This window comes from Orbicella franksi, chromosome 2 (assembly GCF_964199315.1).
Source record: "Orbicella franksi chromosome 2, jaOrbFran1.1, whole genome shotgun sequence".
Taxonomy (NCBI): Eukaryota; Metazoa; Cnidaria; class Anthozoa; order Scleractinia; family Merulinidae; genus Orbicella; species Orbicella franksi.
In genome coordinates this window covers 7,712,267-7,732,781 of record NC_138146.1, presented here as the reverse complement: position 1 = coordinate 7,732,781, position 20,515 = coordinate 7,712,267, and the positions used below count along the sequence as shown (strand labels likewise).

General features: G+C 38.6%; 1 protein-coding gene across 1 annotated transcript in view; it reads right to left on the bottom strand.

Annotated features, from left to right (window-relative positions):
* Positions 1-281: 281 nt before the first annotated feature.
* The window catches only part of LOC145470326 (uncharacterized), a 30,752-nt gene continuing 10,518 nt past the window's right edge, over positions 282-20,515 (bottom strand). The window contains exons 2-7 of the mRNA XM_081454170.1: positions 19,645-19,707; positions 18,558-18,941; positions 18,252-18,509; positions 17,049-17,169; positions 15,888-15,959; positions 282-357 (exon numbers count right to left, since the gene is read on the bottom strand). Coding sequence (XP_081310296.1) covers positions 282-357; positions 15,888-15,959; positions 17,049-17,169; positions 18,252-18,509; positions 18,558-18,941; positions 19,645-19,696 — 963 coding nt within the window. The 5' untranslated portion in view covers positions 19,697-19,707. The remainder of the gene's footprint in view (positions 358-15,887; positions 15,960-17,048; positions 17,170-18,251; positions 18,510-18,557; positions 18,942-19,644; positions 19,708-20,515) is intronic.

Genomic DNA, 20,515 nt, shown 5'->3' with positions numbered 1-20,515 from the left:
AGGAGGAGGATACCGTTCCGTGAGGCCTAACTTTGGATCTCATCTCTTGAAGCAACTCATCTCTTCCAACAAACCCGAGTACAACTGCTTTTGCCATGTCTCCGAAAATATTCTTTAACCAAGGAAATTAAATCCGCTATCATCTTTGCATTTAAACAGTTAACGCTGAAATTAACACCGTGACAGCTTTTTGTCAGGAAGAAAAGAAACCTTGAAGTAACAATTTGTTTATTAACTAATATGCTGCTATTACTAATCTACTACTGGTTTTTTTTTTCTACTTACAGCCAAGTTAAGTCGACCAAGTTGGAAAATAGTTCATCAGACAGCTCCGTAATTTGGGTGTGATTAAGATATCTAAGTAAATAGGAAACAAATACCCATATATCATGTATGAACATTTTTTTAACTTAAAAACACAACAGACGGGTTCACGCTCTTTGTTGCATCATGGGTATCTTTTGCTGCTTTGTTTCTTTACAATCCCGCCCTGATTACCCATGATGCAACTAAAAGCGTGAACCCGTCTATTGCAATCAATCAGTCAATAAATTAATCAATCGATCAATCAATCAAACTTTATTTAAAGAGGGTTTACACTTGCATGAGTGAGTTTTTAAACAAGCCGAAATTGCACGAGCCCCTTCGGCGAGTGCAATTTCAGCTTTTCGAAAAACTCAAATTGATTCCAAATTGAGCAAGAAAAACCGAATGATAAGTTATTAATAATACAGACAGAAAAAAAAATTCGCGTGGAGGAAGTGTCGCAAGATCTTTTTTGAAGCCATTTTTTCTCACTCGAGAATTCATTCCAGCACCAAATTTTCGTCATCATTTCACGTGGTATCATTGGCTTAGATAATTTCCTATTGTCTTTCAGCCAATCACAGTCCAGAATTACGATGTGTAATTTGCACTGGTGTTACACTTGAATAGTACTGCTCTCAGTCAATCAGAATCGAGTAATTTTTTCATGTTTATTGTTAGGTAGGAAATCATAGGCGTGATTTCAAAATCGAACGAGCGTATAGCGCGAGCACGTTTTGAAATTACAAGTATGATTTCAAAATTGCACGACACGAAGTTCAATTGTCACTTTATTTCATTTAATTTTTTTTTTTCACTTTATTAGATCTATTTTGAAATAGCACAATTTTATTCCTTTATATTTTAGAGTTTGGTGTATTGTTTCAGTAACCGTTTTGTTGAAAATAGCGGAACCGGAAACACCTTTAAATCTTATTTAATATGCAAAACAATGTCATGTGATGAAAACTCATTCGAGCGTAACAAAGGAACAAGTAGTTCTGAAGTCAGAACGAAAACAGTGTACTTCGTGCATAAAAGTTCAATTCTCGTCGCCTGAATCAATGATGGAAGGCCTTCCTTTCTTCTGTGGTTGAAGCTGAGATCTCTCGTTGTTTTTGGAAAAGGAATTTGAAGGTGCATCCTCTGTAATTCTGCGATGGATATCTCTTGAGTTGTGAAACTCCCTCGAGTGCGCGTTGCTCCGTGGATAGTTTTTGTCATTTAAATACCGTTCAATGGCACTCTGCATGATTTTAAGGGATTCCAGCTCGTTATCATCTCCGTTTTTTTTTTCTTTTTTTTCTTTGTGACTTTGGCATAGAACTTTATACTCAGGACCTTGTCAAGTTCTTGCGGCTCCATTTGTTTCAAGATATTTTCAAGATGGCGGGACTGGCACCAGCTTCGGAATACGTTCGTTCATTCATTTGTTGTTGTGTGATTTTTCGCTGGAGTCGGTATCACACGGATCTTGAGCAGATGTTGAAAAAAGTAGACGCTTTGGTGCGTGTACCCAGGCAGTCGTTATACTGACAAGCACTAGCTATATTGCAATTGAGCTAAATGTTCTGCATTTGAAGTCGTACGAAATTCAATCGAATCGATGTGCTCAAGCTGTTTTGCCTTTGATTGTATTTCTTGGAATCGATTAATATAGCTTATTACTCGTTTGCAGGCCTTTAGGGCGTGAAATGAGTCAAGGTCTTTATATCAGCCTGTAAACATTTCAGTCTATTTTCCTTCGCCTTTGTCGTTGTTGTTGTTGCTTTTTTTTTGCGTCTCTCAAGCAAGCAAGACATTTTGAATTTCAGAGTTATTGTGGTGCGTGACATAGAGCTACGAACGCGTTTGTCGAAAAACATATACTTATCTCGTGATTTTTAGCCCATTCAGAAGTTAAAGTATTAGGAAAAGTGCTTATGTAAATGCGTTTTTGTTTAGTACAGATAATCGGTCGCCTAGATAGCCAAAGTAAGTTCCAGATGTTTACACTATGGCTGGTTTGCAGTGTCACGCCATCAAAAATAAAAATCGTAACCATTCAATGAATTAAGTCAAGAAGCTGAGATATGAAAGATGATTGATATATAAATAAACTCGCCAAGTTTTAAGTCTGTACGGTTTTCCATCCGCGCGTTATTCGGAAAAGTGTTTCACTCAAATTTATAGAGCTTTGTATGGTGTCGCCATGTTTGTGTCTCTCGGAGGGACACAAACATGGCGGCCGTAAAGTAACAGAAACATCTGTCATTGAGTTTTGCCATTGAAACGAAACGTTATCACTCTAAAGCTCCGATACATTGAAATTAATACTTTGTCTAGAGCAAGAACTGTTTAGTTAGTAAAAACTTGAGCAATAACTCATCTTTTGACTTACTCGACAGCCTTATCGCGCCGCCATTTTAATGTCACGCAAGGCATAAACTTGGAAATTCCGACGTGCTCCATTACATAATGAGGAACCCTGTCGCGTTTAAACGTTGCAAAAGTTATTAGATGGTCTTACATCTGATGAAACTAAAACTTCACAAGGATTGGTAATTTCTTATTTTGGAAATTGACGACGTCACATGAAAACCGGCAATATTCCGACCGCAATGTTGGCGTACCGCTGAGGTACACCAACATGGCGGCTCCATACTGGGCTCTGTAAATTTGTGCAAAATATTTCGACGAATATCTGAGGTTTGGAAAAACGCACAGAGTTAAAAATTAGAGGAGTGTCATCTTCATTAATCTCCTATAACATGACAATTTCTTGACTTTATCCACTAAATGGTTTTCGAATAATATTTTTATTGCGCCAGGATTGCGTGACAGTGCAAGCCAAGAATTGTTTTGCTGGGGTCAACATACATTAGTTTCTTTCAGCCTAAATGTACAATAATTCGCTACATGGGTTTCATTCTTTTTAAGACACATAACTCTGTTACAAGAAAATAACGACAGATTATCGTTTAGTTCGAGATTTTAACTTTATTATACTTTGCGAAGTTTCTCAGAGCGTTTTACTTAAGACTTCATAGGTGTACTCGAACAGATACACTCGTAAACAAATTCTCTAACCCTTCTGCTCTTGTTGCTGAGACGTTCTTTAGTTCGTGCTGGGATTTTACTTGGGTCACGATCACGTCCAAAAATACGATGATGCTTCTGAAGATGCTCTTTATCAAGCTGAAGAGTTGATAGCGCGGGTTGATAGCTCCTTTGGTATAACATGATTCTTGATAAATTCACTCAAAATGTGCGCTCGTAAATTGATCTCTCGTGAGGTTTGCAGACCGACCCGTTCCGAAAACGTTTAAGTCCTTTAGTGTCGGTCTACCGCGAACGGTGTGTACGTCTGTATGTGATTTCATCGCCCTAGAAATCGTGAAATTCGTGCCAACTTTTCACGACGACAACTTTCGTAAATTCCATGTGCTGTACGCATGCACAGGAGGCGCATGCGCTTTGGAGACCAGACAGCGATTTGTGACTGAACGAGGGGGAAAAAAAACAGAAGTGAAACAATCTCAGATAGCGCAGAGTGTAAATGTATAGCTCTGACACAGTTCTCATAACACAGTTCCTGTGTAACTCCTTCCATTCACTCCTGGTTTGTATTGACCTTGTTAGTCAGCTAGGGATTTTGATGAGACATGATCTTAGCATTGTATATGTTTGATGTGTGTATTTTCATTCACTGTCCAAGAATAGCTTACAATTAATTACCGTTTGTCAAGACAGGTCTTAAATATTACTGTAGTGTTTTACGTTGATTTTTGCTCATTTTAAATTAAATAATACATTTGAGTAGCGAACGTGACAATTTTACTCTTCACCCAAACGTTTGTAACTTGATACTTTTATTTTCCTCGCAAAGGTATGTAACCTGAAACTCTTGTTTGTTCTCGAAAACACACGGAAGATGTGCTTGCATTCTTTTCACAGCTGAAGATAGATGGAAGAAAGTTGAATGTCGGATGAAGAAATGGAAGAGGAATGATTTGCTTCATTTAACAGGCAAATTTTCTTTTGACCGGCAAAGAAGAACTAATCTAATCATCAAATTGTCTCGGAACAGCAGGTTCTGTTGCCATCTTTGACGTTAACAATAAAACCACTTAAATTTAAAATACACACTGATATCGATTAATACAACTGAGAAGCGTTTTAACGAGAGGTATTGCAAGTAAACAGCGCTACTTGACCGAGATTATACCCTTCATAAAAGTTTATGCTTTCAGTAGATACCACGGAGTCTGCAGCAATATTTGAGCAGTTTCCTGGGTTTTTGTACAATTTGACAAGTTTTAATGCCACTTACTCGGGAGAGTTTCAGCTGCGGGTATGAACATTTTGCTCTCTTTGATAGAGACAATTAAAGGATGAAATAAACGCACTAGTGTAGTTTGGGAACAGCAGATGATATTTCTTGAACCAAGTTAGGCGTAATCCCAAAAGACACGCAGTCACAGTAGCATTCTTGTATCGCGCCAACGATGCTAGAACGCATGCGAATGACTTATTAGGGTTCTACCACACGGAAAAGGGCACAACGTAAGTGTGTGATCTTGTATGAAATGTATTTTCCATCTGATATGTAGTTGACACTAACGCATATTAATCTGCGCATGCGTTTAGAGCAAATATTGGTTTTGTTCTAAAGAGAAAAGTACCACTAGGAGAGCAAGGGGCTTTCTGAAACATATAAATAGCTTTTTGAACACTAAAGGAGGTAACGTAGGTACATACACTTCCCGTTTTACTTAGTGCTTACAAGTACCCACCCCATCCTACCCGCCTTGCTGCAAGCCTAATTAATTCATTGAAATTAATTAATTATACAAACATTAAAGTTTACACCTTGTGACCACAATGTCACAGTGCCACAGTGCTTTAGCGACGTCAACTCCCAAACCATCCCAATAGTGCACTCTGCATTAAAAAGAGGGCCGAATTTTAAACCCAGGCCTCACTGCCTGGGTAAAAAATCGTCAAAATATTCGTCAAAATGGACACTGAAAGTTAGAAACTTCCCTTAAGGACGGTGGGGGGAGGGCTTTCTTGGTTACCTAAGACTAAATAAGGGGCCTCACTGTCGGCTGCAATCATGTATGCTTATATAACAAAACTTGAGTTCAAACTCTGGTCACCTTGAGTTCCTGTTGCTGGATCTTATTATGTTTACAACATTGGCACAGGTGATCGACAATTTAGGAATTTGAAGTTTGATGTATTTTAATTCCTATACGGTATTGTGACTCGTTTTTCTTTGTGTAAGGATCCAAAAATGCCTTATGCAGAGCATTTGTTGCAGTTTGTTTGACACGCCTCAGAAATTTTATTTTTCCTTTGTGCAGGTTGAGGGTGCTGAAAAGAATTCTCTATGTGAAAATCTGAAGATCTCAATTCAATACATTGATACTGGAGATGTGCCATTTAATGTTTTATAAATTCTGAATTATATTAGCTCATGTTCATTACCGCATCGTATCTGCTTGGACAGGACTTAAAAGGTGGATGGGGTTGAATAGTTTAATTGTGAGAATTACATTTTTTTTAATGGTAAATAAATATTGAGTTCCTGGTGCTAGATCTCATTAGGAAATTTGTCGTTTAGTTTACATTTTCTGTTGAAAAGAGTTAGGGGCGATATAAAAACCGAAGACGGAAGGGACGTCATATAAACGTTTACTCAAGTTTTCAACTGGTGAATTACTAAGAGAAGTTTCATTTAATCTTTTTAAATCTTAGGTTACCATCCTCCACTACCTTTGCAAGACCGTTCAAGCAGGTGCCGTTTCTGGCAATACATGCAACCACCATGCAAAGCTATCTAGTTATTGTCAATGTACTGTCAATTAAACATTTAAACCCAATCTTTTGTGTGTTTTTTTTTCTTTTCTTTTTTTTTTTTTCTTTTCCTTTTTTTTTTTTTTGTTATTTGCTGAAATTGTGCGCTTACATGTATCACTAGCATGATGCATTCTCTTAAAGTCAAAAATAAACTCATCAGTACAAAAAGCAACAGGGAACCTGGGATGGAAGGAGCTGGGGAGAAATCAGGCTTGGGGTTCATGTTTAAAAGTACAACCTCTGTGACACTCTTCTCTAGAATATTTCTTTCTAGGTCAGTTTAAGCTTAATGTAAAATAATTCTTAAAGCTATCTTTATTTACATAAGATTTATGATGAAAATTAAAAGCATTGAGTATAAAAAAAAAGAATTGATTATTATTTCAAACATAGAGGCAGTAAAGCTATTACAGCTTCTCAAGACAGATACTTTTAGAAAACAAGGGGTTTGGTTATAATAAGAGATCACCTGATATTGATCTTTCCAGCTTTGTCATAACCTTCCTTACTGAAATCTTTGTTTTGGCAATAAATCATTTTGGCTTAGCAAGCTTCTCCTGGATAAGTTAATTCTTATTGCCAATGGCTTAGCATAGGAAGTGTCCTTGTTCATTTATTCTTTCCTTCTTTCCTGCTTGGAACCAGGTTCTGTATTTTTTCAGTTCTTTTCATATAGCATCCTACACAGTTTTCATTCACAGTCTATACAGGTTTAAGGTAACACACTGAGAAATGAAAAAAATTAGAACCCATGGCACCAGTTTAGGATACTTCTCTTGTCAGAGGTTCAGAAGAAGAAACAGCTTTGCATTACAGAAAAAGACTGGACCAGCTTAAAGCCATTTGGAGTCGCGCTTCTTCGCCATGGCGTCTTACTCGGTGAAAAGGCTAAATTTTCGAGTACTACAGTAGGTTTTCGAAGTACTTGTGCTTCTCTCAGCAAGTTATTACGATCATAACTTCTCTGAAAGCGATTATATCGGAAATTTGGGTAGATATCAGCAGCAATGTGTTACGGCAACAAAGCAAGGCCCGACGAGCGCGGCCATTTTGGGACTAAAGGCAGTTTCAGCATTCCAACCGAAGAACTTCAAGCGAAAATTCTTTCACTCTGTGATGAAATATACTACAAATGGTATTTCAACTTTCAATCCTCGTATTTTGGAGCTCGAAATTTTTAAGGCCTGTGATGTAAACCCGAATCCTGGCCCGACTACTCCAAGTGAAAACAAGAATGACAAGACAGTCAATTTGTCCAAGGTATGTTTACCAGGAAAAGGTCTCAGACTAGGACAGTGGAACGTAAACAATCTAACGGACACTAAGTTTGAGCAGATAAGGTTATTACTAACCACTAGACGTCAAGAAATCGATGTGCTTTTTCTCCTCGAAACATTTCTTAAACCAAACAAACCTGACTGCGTTCTAGAAATACCTCACAGGAGCTGTTTATCGCCCGCCTTCTTCAACGGCGGACACGGATGCCAAACTGGAGCTTAACATTGAAACAGCTTATTTAAGAAACCAAGAAATGTATGTGTTTGGAGACTTTAATATAAACTTCTTGGATACATATGTCTACAAACATCATCGATTAGCGAAGGCATTAAAAAGCCTAAATTTAAGCCAACTCGTGCACAAAGTTACACGTCCCGTGAGCTCAACTTGTCTCGACCATGTCTACACAACGCATCCTGGTTTTGTTACTGAAATCTCTGTACTAGATATTGGTCTTTCAGACCACTTGCCAGTTTTTATTAGACGTAAATACTCCAAAAAGCAAAGAGATCAAACCCACAGTACCATAGAATATCGTGACTTCAAAAATCTGAATACAAATGAACTACTACATGATCTACAATGTGCCCCATGGGACATTGCCTTTGTTTTTGATGATTTAAACGATGTTTTGATTACAATGGAAACAATGCTAAATGACGTTTTGGACAGGCACATTCCACTAAAATCTAAACGCGTCAAGAAACCGAACCAGCCTGCTTGGATGACTAAAGAGATCTTGTCGTCTATGAAAACAAGAGACAAGCTGTTGAAAACGGCGCGAATTTCAAATCTGCCTGCAGACTGGGAACGCTATACGCATGCAAAGGGTAAAACTACAAGTCTCATCAAAAAAACAAAGAGAAGTTTCTTCCGCAAGAAAATCGACGAAAACAAAGGAAATCCAAAAGGAGTTTGGCAAGCACTCAAAACATTAAGTGGGACTAGTAAACCTCGAGTTCGCATCGATGAATTAAACACAGGAAACAACATCATTAGTGACGAAGCTTCCATTGCAAATGAGCTTAATCAGTACTTCGTGAACATCCTAGATCAAATTGGCAAGGAAAACGACGCTGGCGTAGAGTTTGATGACACCAAGCTGAAAAATTTTGTCTCTTCGCGATTGAATGATAACGTGGCTTTCAACATCCCTCCAATAACGCCTAAGCAGATCATTGACACCATAGGGAAAATCGCTTGTAACAAGGCCTCTGGGCACGATGGCATAAGTATTCGTGTACTCAAAATTATTGCACCAGCATTTGCAAGTCCATTATGCAAATTGCTGAACCTTTCAATATCGACAAACAGTTTTCCAGACCGTTGGAAAGTAGCAAAAGTTACACCATTGCACAAGGGTGGTGCACGAAACGATATCAACAACTACCGCCCGATATCAGTTTTACCTGTCTTTTCGAAGATTATCGAAAAACACGTAGCCAGCTGTCTTCTTAAGTTTTTACATGACAACAACATGTTATATGAGTATCAATCAGCCTTCAGGTCAGGTCACTCTACAGAAACAGCTCTAATCAGACTTACGGATCACATCCTGAAAAACATGGACAATGACGAAGTGACCGGTCTGGTATTTATAGATTTTCGTAAAGCTTTTGATGTTATAAATCACGAACTTCTTCTAAAAAAGCTGTCTATTTACGGTGCAAGCCCTCCGTCTGTTGGCTGGTTTCAATCGTACCTGTCTCAGAGAAAGCAATTTATTACATTAGGGAAAACCACATCTGAACAGCTGACTATCAGACAGGGCGTCCCCCAATGATCAATATTGGGACCGGTGCTCTTCCTCCTGTTTGTCAATGACATGCCTCTAAACGTTCACAAGTCAACTATGGATATCTATGCAGACGATACCACCTTGTCTTTAAGATCAGACTGGAAAGCTATTCCTACACTAAACAAATCATTAACAAAGGACTTGATAGAAGTTGAGAAATGGGCTAGTGAAAACAAAATGTTTATAAATACCAAGAAAACCAAAGCGTTGTTGGCTACGGGAAAGCGTCTGCGCAGACGTATAACCCATGACGCAGGAAAATTTGAAGCTAGGATGCAAAATGCAGAAATTGAACAAGTTGGTAGCCATAAACTTCTTGGAGTGATAATCGACGAGAACCTAACTTACGAAACACATGTTGACGAACTATGTAACAAACTTTCAAAACGAATTGGTCTTCTACGCCATATAAGCTGCTACTTGAAAAAGAATCAAAAATTGATCTACTATAACGCAGTAATCAAACCACTCTTCATGTATGCAAGCACAGTATGGACATCGTGTAACAAAGAGGCACTCGAGAGAGTTCTCCGTATGCAAAAACGGGCTGCGCGTATTATTCTTGCAGCACAACGTATTAGTCGAACTGTCACTTTATTTAATAAGCTAAACTGGATCCCCTTTTACAAAGAAGCTTATATAAATCGATGTGCACTGGCCTACAAAAGGATAAACAAAACTTTACCTGAATACATGAACAAATCTTTAAGGAAAAACTCTGACGTCCATTCGAGAAGTACTAGAAATTGTAATTTAAATTTATTATGCCCCTCTCACAGAAACGCCTCGGAGGGAGGACGCACTTTCGCCGTCAGAACTATTAAAGATTGGAACAGTTTACCCCGGTCTTTAAAAACAGAGAAGTCCGTTAAATCATTTAAGGCTAAATTATGTAATACTATTCTTAACTCTCAGAAAACTAATGGAATTTTTTAACTCTTATTATTCGTAGTATGTTTGAAATTGTAAGCCCAGTTTATTATTTGTAACCATTTTTAATAGTAACTTAATTAAGCATTTTATTGTAAATAATATTGTATTTTAGCATTTTATTGTAAGTAATATATTTTTAGCATTCTAATTATTCTAAGCTGAGGGCCCCAAGTTTATCAGTAACTTAAGTTACTGTCACGGGTCACCCTCATTAAATAAAGTCTTTCACTTCACTTCACTTCACTTCACTTCACTTCACTTCACTTCACTTCACTTCACTTCACTTCACTTCACTTCACTTCACTTCACCTCACTTCACTTCACATGCGAACGCCCGAGGAAACAGATCCTGCTCCGATCTCATATTTGACGAGCATTTTTACATGAAATAAAGCACCTTTCTGCCAAGAGGTCTCGTCCATGTTATTCTGGATATCATCCGTTTCATCTAGGTCTCCCTTACAGTGATTTTATATCATTTTACCATCTAAAATATACACACGTCTGCTCGGAGCTGGTTGGCCTCGCAGAAGAAAATGTTATCTTTGACGGTTTTGCGGATAATTTAGTGCAGAAAAATAATTCCTTGGTACATTATTCACTTTCCAACCTAGCATATAACTTGATAGTTCAAATGGCTATGTAAGGGAGCATTTTCCATCTAATACTTTCTCATATTTCGAGGGTTTCGAGTACTGATCAGCAGGTCCTCCACGCTATCGTCTACGAAATAATGGGTTTAAACCCAGTGATCATTTTTATGCATATGTTAAATGATTCGTTTTCATCACCATTCAAACGTTTTAAACCATATCAAGATCATATTTTTGTGTTTTTGTTGTTCATTGTTGGGTTCTCCAGATATCGCCCAAGAAACGGGCATAAAGCTTCACTTTTCAATCGCGTTTTCAACTGAGCCGGCGATCTCGAAATTTTGCATGTTTTTGTGCCTTCTGACATCTAGTTTTTGAAACCCAAAGTATTTTTGGACACAATATTAACATGTTACCTTAACATGTTGATCACTTTCTTTCAAATTCTTTGAGCAATCATCGGATGAAAAACTTTTCTGGTGTCATTTTTTAGCGGCCGTTGAAACTTCACAGGCCAGCTCACGAGCGACGTCATAATAGCTAAGATAATCGGGCGCGCAATCGCATGGCTACGCAAGCAAAGTTGACCTCTCCCTCCTGGCGTAGCGGGTGAACGGGCTCCTGAAAGTTAACCACTTACCATCTAGGTCCAGACTTTTCAAGTCAGTTCAGATTCAATCAGTTCGTAGTTACAGTTACAGAAATCCTTCTCGCAAACACAAAAGCAAATCATCACAATGCTTTTGAATTCTAAAATTTAGCATTTAAAATCTTTCGAGTGCTGAAATCTAGATCAAAGTTGTGCAAAATGCTAAACAATGCTAGCAATTCCTTTTACAGAAAAAGTGTGAAAAAATGCTTGTTTAACCAAATAATGCCAAAAATATGCTAGCATAATTGAGAAAGGACTATCCCACCCTCCCCCAACTGGGTTTCGAACATCCGCCGTCTAAGGCCGTTTTACAGTGGCTTGCAGCGTGTCAAGTTCGTTATTTTCGAGAGGTAGAAGGTCAAACGATTTTCCATTGTAAGAAAAATACTTATGGTTCTTTTTTAGCGATTCCATTCAGGGAGAGTCTTCACAAACCTACGTGATATTGTGAGTTCGCCAGCAATCGATATAAACGAATGATTAAAGGCTCCAGGCGATTTTTGTGTGGGATTTCCCACACTTTGTCAACGCCAGCGAAATTTATTTATTTATTTGTCCACGAGAGCAAAGCGTTTGTCACGTGGTTTCTACTTGGCGTGTAGACTGGGTTCCACTAGCAAAATGTTGAGTGTTTTTGTGCGGCGGCCATTAGTGTGATTACTCTTACCGCGCCGGGTGTTGTTTTTTGGTGAGTTTTGACTTGTTTTTGAGATTCGGAGGGAGTCTTAGGCCTTAAGTCTTAGTGTTTTTAGACACTCGCTACCGTATTTATTTTTGCGCAGCGGCTATTCGTACGGCACCCGTACAGCTACTTGTATTTGCTATTCGTACGGCAGTCAGAAGATTTCATTGAATTTCTCTGTAATTGGTGATTCTTCCTTATCCAAATTGTTATATTCACCTTAAGGAAAAAAAAAGCCATTCCAATGAGTGCCGTTTATTTGAGCCAGATTAATTTGCGTACTCTCTGCATACTCGGCGAACGACCCACTCGCGACACTTCAAATTTTTTACGAGCCGCAATGTTAATACTCACGCACATGTCACGTGATAAGAAGGGACCGTACAGCGACTGGTATCTGCTATTCATACGGGATTCCTCGAGTATAACTAAAAGTTACCATAAAATTTAAGAATCGCTAACCTGTTTTTGAATGTCATAGTTGAACACTTTCCTCAGACAATACCTGTCCAGCCGTATTTTGGTGGAACAGTTTGCGCTACGAGATTCAGTGTGCATGTATTCCTCACCTGATTTGGAAGGAGAAAACGTTCGAAGCATCCATCCTTCGGTAAACTAACCGCGAGTAGCCGGACTAAATACCAAAAGAACTATCTAACGCTGACTGAAACTGCGTCTGCTATGGAAGCAGGAAATATTCCCGTATGAATAGCAAAAATGCGAATAATTCGTACGGGACTACCACCAAGAGTCCAAATTCATAGAAGTTCCAAGTTGTCACTTACCACCCGATCCAAGTCAATGTATCCTAGGTTTTTAAAAAGCTATAAGAAATTCTTTGCGCACTTTTTCAACCTACAGTGTACTTTGTAGCCGGCAAATCTGTGAACCAGAGGTAGCGTGACATGTGCATGAGTATTAACTAGCTCCGTAAAAATTTGAAGTGTCGCGAGTGGGTCGTTCGCTGAGTATGCAGAGAGTACGCAAATTAATCTGGCTCAAAGAAACGAACATTACGAACACTCATGAATTAAGGTTACGGTAACAAGGATTCTCGTATCGATTCTCGTATTGAAAACAATACGATACGAGAATCCTTGATACCGTAACCTTAAATCATGAGCGTTCGTAATGTTCGATCCTTTTGTTTCTTCGTAAGTTCCTTTACAAAATGACAATCCGGTTAGCGTTCCTTTGACCATAATTTATACAAGTGAAATAACAACGTAATAAAAAGAAAACGTGCAGCGCCACGATTTGACCTAACCTGGAATGAGCCTCGATCAAATCACGTGTCCTAAACGCTCGGACGGATTGGTCTGAAACGAGCATTAACACTTTGCGTGTATGTGCTAAATAATTTATGATAAATCAGTAAATATTTCAGTGGATTTGGTGCAAAAAAAGCTATGTTCACAATAAAAGCACTGTTTATCTTGATCTCAATCTTCACTTTTTGGTCAACTTTCTAGTTCAATATTTAACATACATTAATAAATAATTGTTGTCGTAATAGCTGCTTTTTAAATGTTTTATAAAAGGCTCAAAGTTACTAATTTAAAAAACAAAACAAAACGTTTTCGACCGTACGGTCATCACCAGTGGTATATGATGGAAATTTACTTCTCAAACTCATTAATAATTCATCAAGTTAAAACAAAGAAATCACCATCGTGAAGGAGGTTTGGATATCCGGTCTTAATTAGCAAAGATTTTGACGAGTTTACTTCTCCGTTTACTCCTTAGTTTTTGTTGTTTCGATTGAGAAGATATATCAAGCACTCGAGACAGTGTTCCCTCGGCTATCCAAACACCTAGAAGTTCGTCAAAAATACTCCGCTGCGCGTCGTATTTTCAACTCTCTTCTCGGTGTTTGGATATCCCTATGAAACACTGTCTCTCGTGTTTGATATATTACATAAAACTTGGTTTTGTTCGATTAAGTTATTCCCGAGGGGAAAAGTTTCGCAATGAAAGAATGAACTTGTTTGTTTAGGGTTGGTTTCTCGCAAGCAATTAGCAGGTCTTCTATTATTTTCCTCCGACAATTGGTTTTCTCGGTGCACGCAATGTTCCATGTGTATGCGTGGGTTGGGTGTTTTGCGAGGTGACGGGCCGGTTCGGAGTTCTGAGACTTGTTCTCGTGTTCTGCTTTTTGTACTGCGAAGTTTCTTTTGTTTCCCCAATGTAGGTTTCGCACCATGTGCACTCGGCACGATAGATGACAATTGATTTGTGTCAGTTTTAATCTTTGAGATTGAATAAACTTTTGATTTTCCTTGTTTACCACAAGGAGATAAACATAAAACGCCCATCCGCAAGAGTATTTAGTTTGTTTATTACACTCTTGCTGAGTTTCTCGTTGTCGAACAAGTAGGGTAACTTAATAAATTCTTTCCTTCTCTCTTCAAACAGATACTCTGGGATTAAATTCTCTTCCTTGTCTGTTTGGTCGTGGAAACGGTTGATTGTGGCTTGATTGAAATGCTTAGGATAACCTGCTTTGAGATAGATTTCGGTGATTTCTTTTATGTCGGACTCAAGATTGGTTGATATCCGCTTTGCTCTGTGTAGCGCAAATAATTATTTTTTTAAAAAAGGGTTTCATCAAATTTTACCTAAGAACGAAATCCATGCTTGTCATGCTTGCATCTAATCTAACAATCTTAAGCCAACTGAGAGCTGGCTATAAGCAGGCATTAGACATTTCTCCAAGTCTACAAATCACTTTTGATCAAACATATTGATCTTGCCGTTTTTGACTACGTACAGTACTTTGTAATGTAAAACGTGTAGGCAGGCCTGAGTAACAAAAAGTTTCTTAACGTTGAACTGTTTGACTTTGCAAATATTTCAACACACTCCTGAATGGAAAAAGTCTTTACGGGATTGTGCGAAAGCTATAGACTGCCCTCACATCACAAGTAGTTCCTTGATGAGCAATGCCTCATAACACCCTTTATAATTTATTTTCCGAGTTCAGTGGCTCACAGCCACTTTGATTTTTCAGCTGGAAGCCGTTAACAGTAAGTGGTCAACGATAAGCTGCTATTCTGCTGTTCCTGTTTTTAGTACAGGTTTCTTAAACTTGATTTGGTCATATTAGGAAAATTTTATTTTTATTTTAGTCACGCACTTTGTAGCGTAGTTGAATACGTCAATTTCAACTCAAGCGCGCGTCGTCGTGACGTGTAAACCATTTCTTCCGTGTTGCATATAACAAGTAAGCGCTGGCAAAAGTAGCCACCGTCCTTAATATCGATATGGATATCATATGCATCATATACATGAATTACCCTTTCTGAAATTTTAGGAAAATCCTGGGCGGTGCTGTTGTACGTTTGCATTCGACAATCAACCCTATCATGTGAATAATATATCTCCAGCTGTGTCTGTTCGTATGGGTAAAAAAAGGATGACGGGTGAAATTAGGAAATTATTAGAATTTTGACACAACGCAAGTGAAAATACTTCTTTATTTCACGAGTATGCCATTTGATTACGTTTTAATATCATAGTTGACAAATTACGCTAACAGTTATTGTGGGTTTTTGACTTGTTTATTGTATTGAGAAATTTCCCGCGGCAATTTTGTAATTTTGCATGTGTAATTGTAAATTAAGGCAGAAATTTAGTGCCAAAATTAAGGAGTAATTTGTAACCCATGATATTATTGGTAAGATTGATACTGAAGTCAACTTAAAGACTGTATTCAACAATATAGTGAGTAACCCTATTGTGTGGATAATTTTTCTTTAGCTGTCTTTGTTACGGATATGATCGATTCTGAGTTCAACTTACAGTCCTAACAGCTCAGTGCTGTTTGAGAAAATTTCTGGAGGCAAGTCTTTTAACTGATTCTCTGACAAATCCCTAACAAGGAAACATCACAGTAAGTAGTTTTAACTGAGGGGTATTAGTAATTTATCTAGGATCAGGTTCTCAAAAGAACTGTTGTTGGTGAATTATGTCTTGAAAACAAGGAAAGATGTCCAGTTAAAAGCGTTTGTTAGTTGAAGGTGTTAACCCTAACCCTAACCCTAATGATGGTGCAAGCTGTAAGATCGTGCCAACTTTGTCAACAATCCGTTTCGATTGTTAATCAAATTAATTTGCTCTCTTCTCTTAAGTCAAGAGAAATTCGGTGCCAGTAGCTATTAACATCTGTTCCAATGTGTTTGTCCTAGGCTGGAATAGCAGCTTTCCAGATTCAGTTGCCGAACATAGTTTTTACTATAGTTTAAGCATTTAGCTGAGTCCCGGTCAATCGTGTTGTACTGTGTGAAGTTTTCAGCCAGTCTCGGCGATATAAGAAGCCTGGCAATCCGACCCTCTGATCTTTTAGACCTCTCCTTTTCTGTCGTGGGTTTTCCACTGCTTTTTAACAATGGCCTGTAACATTGTTGCGAAAAAACCTATTGCACATGTGAATCTTATTGTTTTCCGGCTTTAACGAACCTTTGTGGGAGGCGCGGTGGCCTCATGGTTAGTGCGCTCGTCTCCGGATCGAGCGGTCTGGGTTCGAGCCCTGGCCGGGGACATTGTGTTGTGTTCTTGGGCAAGACACTTTACTCTCACAGTGCCTCTCTCCACCCAGGTGTATAAATGGGTACCGGCGAACTTAATGCTGGGGGTAACCCTGCGATGGACTAGCATCCCATCCAGGGGGGAGTAGAAATACTCCTAGTCGCTTCATGCTACAGAAACCGGGATAAGCTCCGGCCTGATGGGCCACTTGGCTCGCATGCAGACTTTACATGTGCGGACGACATTTCCAAAGTAACGTAACGTCGTAACGTATGTGGCAACGTACCTGGTAGTTACAAACACAACCTATAACTGTGAAGCTGTATAAATGATTCGAACTACTCTTGAATTAGTTAATCTTCTACACTAATTCTTGGTACTTTCTCACTTTCAAATAGAGCATAATGGTACCATGAGGTAATAAATATCGCTTACAATGCAGCAGTGCCGGATGGCAATGGCCCTGGAACTGACTTCAACTGTTTCCCTCGGCACGAGACCGATATCATAGAATGAGTTCCTTCGACGTATTCGCAGAGACAGGGATTTCGGCATCCTGAAATGATAGTAAATACTAAGTAGTTATTTATACCATTCCATTTAACATGGTGTTTTCAAATGCGTCTTACAACAGTTAAAAGGCAGTTAAATGGTATTTAAAGGAGATGCTCACTCAAAAATTGGCACTTTCTTCTCTTAGCCAAAGGAAAGCTAGTACAATAATTGGTCACTCGCCAAAATTTCAGCTTCCAAAGCGCTTCCAAACCCTATGAAATCATTGTCTTAAGTAACACGAAAATCGAAAAACAACGCCACCCTGGAGTAACTTAGCATAGAGTTTGGAGGCGCTTTGGAAGCTGGATCATTGTACTAGCTTTCCGTCGGCGACAAGAAAAAAAAAGGTGTCAATTTTTGAGTGAACTTCTCCTTTAAGAGTGTGTCCATGAGAAAAGCAGGCAGAACCATGCAGGAGTGATACAGCTTAAATCACCGATTTCGCCCGCACTTGGCACAAATGTTGGGCAGAAAGAGTAGGTCAAAATATGTTAGTTCCTTCAAGTTCGACCCCCGGCAAAAAAGGCCATTTGACCTAAGCAATTCTATTTCTCTCCTTGGATCCATCTTAAGTAAGGTGCAGATTTCGTGGTCCTTGTCTCTGCTCACGTTGCAATAATATCGGTATAAAATCTAACTTTATGAATCCTAGGTTTTCAGATGGAAACAAAAAACCCCTTGAAACCATCGATGAAAGTTTCCCTTTGTTTACGTAAGCTCAATCAACACACAATTTTGTCATTTAACTGGCGGCGCATTAAAAATAAACAAATGCGGGGTGTTGTTTTCTGTGAAACTAGCGCAAGAGTTCGGTTTATTTTACGCCAGGAAAATTCGCCTCCCGTTTATGAAAAATCCGGCCGAAAATCCATTTTCCAGATTATAACTTTTGCGAATTTTTGTTCGAAACTCCTTGTGACTTAGCAAGATAGCACCGTCATTTTGTCTGAAATGCCAACATTTCGCCGGCATATCGGCGAGATTTCAGGAGAACAAAAAACAAAATTCGGCAAATTTGTTTAAGTTATTTTGCGTACTACTCTAAATATTGATCACTCGTGTTATTGTGTGTTTACAACTCACTTTCAATGGAAAGGACAAATTCCTCCTTCGTGGTCTCTTCATCATTCTTCCTCACTTCGCAGCTATAGTTGTCGTTGCTTCTTTTTACAATCCCCATGCTATATCTCACACTAGTGCTGTTTTGTACAACGAGTCCGTTTTTTCGCCAAACAATATCTGGCGCTGGAGCACCTTCCGCCGAACACCACAAGAATGAGGTCTGATTGTACAGTACAAACTGCTTTATCTCTACCTGGGCAAGGACTGGTGTCGCTGAATTAAACAAATTTCATAAACATAATTTTACTTCGTTTATTATCTATAGACAATAAGGGAACTGTTTTATAAAGAAAGGATCAGTAAACAAACCTGTAACATTCATTGGCTTGGCCGTGTAGTTGATGCGAAAATAAATTTCATTCCGTCTGTGTGGATGTAATTTTAGCCACATGTTTTGCCCACTGGACCGGAAAACATATCCCTTTGAATACATTTCACACAATATACCGAGGAGATTTGCTGACTGGTTTAATCCATCCCGAATCTCAAAGTATAAGCCAAATAAGCAAAGGTAGAATCCACCTTCCAAGCGAGAAGTGATGGTCATTTCCACGTAATGCCCCTCAGGAACTGAAATATTGTAGGTGCTATCTGGTCTCAGTTTTACTGTTCCCCCAGTATCTTGAATGGATACTTGCACGTATGCTGCAGCTGAGAAAATTAGTCACATGTCCTAATTGCAATCTATTAAGCCGTTAAAGATGCTGCTAGCTTGTGAATCATATTGCACCGCTAAAGCAATCTAAGGCGAAAATCAACCTTAGGCTACCGGTTGTCATGTTACACCTCCGATAATGTGCCACGACTGCCCTTGTCTAGTGTTTTACTTCAAAATTCTGAAAAGAGGATTTGTCAGCTATGCTGATACTTATAGTAACTGTTCATTTCTATGAAAGGATTACATAAAAACTGAACAACTGGAACAGTTCGGGTTTTTTTTCTTTTAGGCTCCATGTTCCAATACAAGAATTTTTTTGCATTTGAAACAAGCTTTATTTTTAATTTCCAATTGAACCAAATTATGTTCAAAAGAAAAATGAGTAGTTCTTATCTTGTTTTTATTAAGGTAAGACACTGTGTATTGTATGTTACCCTAGTCCTGCTATTACAACCGATCGTCAGTTTGAAGGAGTTTCATTTTGTTTTCTTTGCCGATTTGCATTACCGAATTCACGTTTAGCCAATCAGAAGCCGTGTCTATTGTCCCATACCCTGCGATATCGAGTCACCCACCTAATATCGTCGGATTCATGGCCTAATTTTGGTACAGTAAATAACTAACCGGACCTTTTTCGTACGGTTCAGTGACCTATTTGGCTGGGTTGGTCTCGCCAAGTCAACAAGGAACACTTACAGATGATAACAATCAACACCCACGATGCTTTACTTCTCAATAACGACTTCATGTCATTCACATCTGAAAATGGTAAGCCAAAAATAGTTACTAAAATAAACTGTTCCACTTTCTAGAAAAAAAACTAAAGTACTTAAGAATGGCTGACTGTAAGGATCGAGAAACGCCGGTCAACGACCCATTTGGCAAATCGCTCATATTTTGCCGAAAGATACCCTTGGGTGACCTTATTCTAAAAATCATATTTAAAGGTTCCACCGAATTTTTATTTTTCAGAAATTCGCAAAAATTTGAAAGGGCGGTCAAAGTGCGGTTTTTGGTGTAATAAAATGACAGAAATAAGGTGCGAGGACGAAGCGCTGCTAAAGTCTTAAAATAATTTCAATTGACTTCAAACTTCACACAAATGTGGAATAACCACTCTAATTTATTCCTCGTTTTAAACTAATTTCAGAGATGTCGATATGGTGGTTTTCCGAATCATTTTAAAAACACCTATGAAGCGTGTGAAAAATAACGGCCAACAGACAGAAATCAACTTTGTAAAAACAACATCTAACAACGACACAAAATGGCGAACGTCAGCTCTTTTGTGTTTAGAAAACCATGTGCTTTGTGAGATGACTACTTTCGGAATCGCGCAGTTTCCGAACGAAAGAATCTAATATTACTAGTACGCAAAAGAGCTCTCATAGACATAGTTTTCAAAGAAAAAAAATAATATAACAAGAAGGCTTACCTTACTTTCCATACGACACAGCATTCATTTCATTTCTCCTCCGGGTGACATTAAAACATTTTTAGACGATTCCGTCGATTTCTCCACGGACCACGGTCGATAGACATTGTAGCTTTCAAGATTTCGATGCAA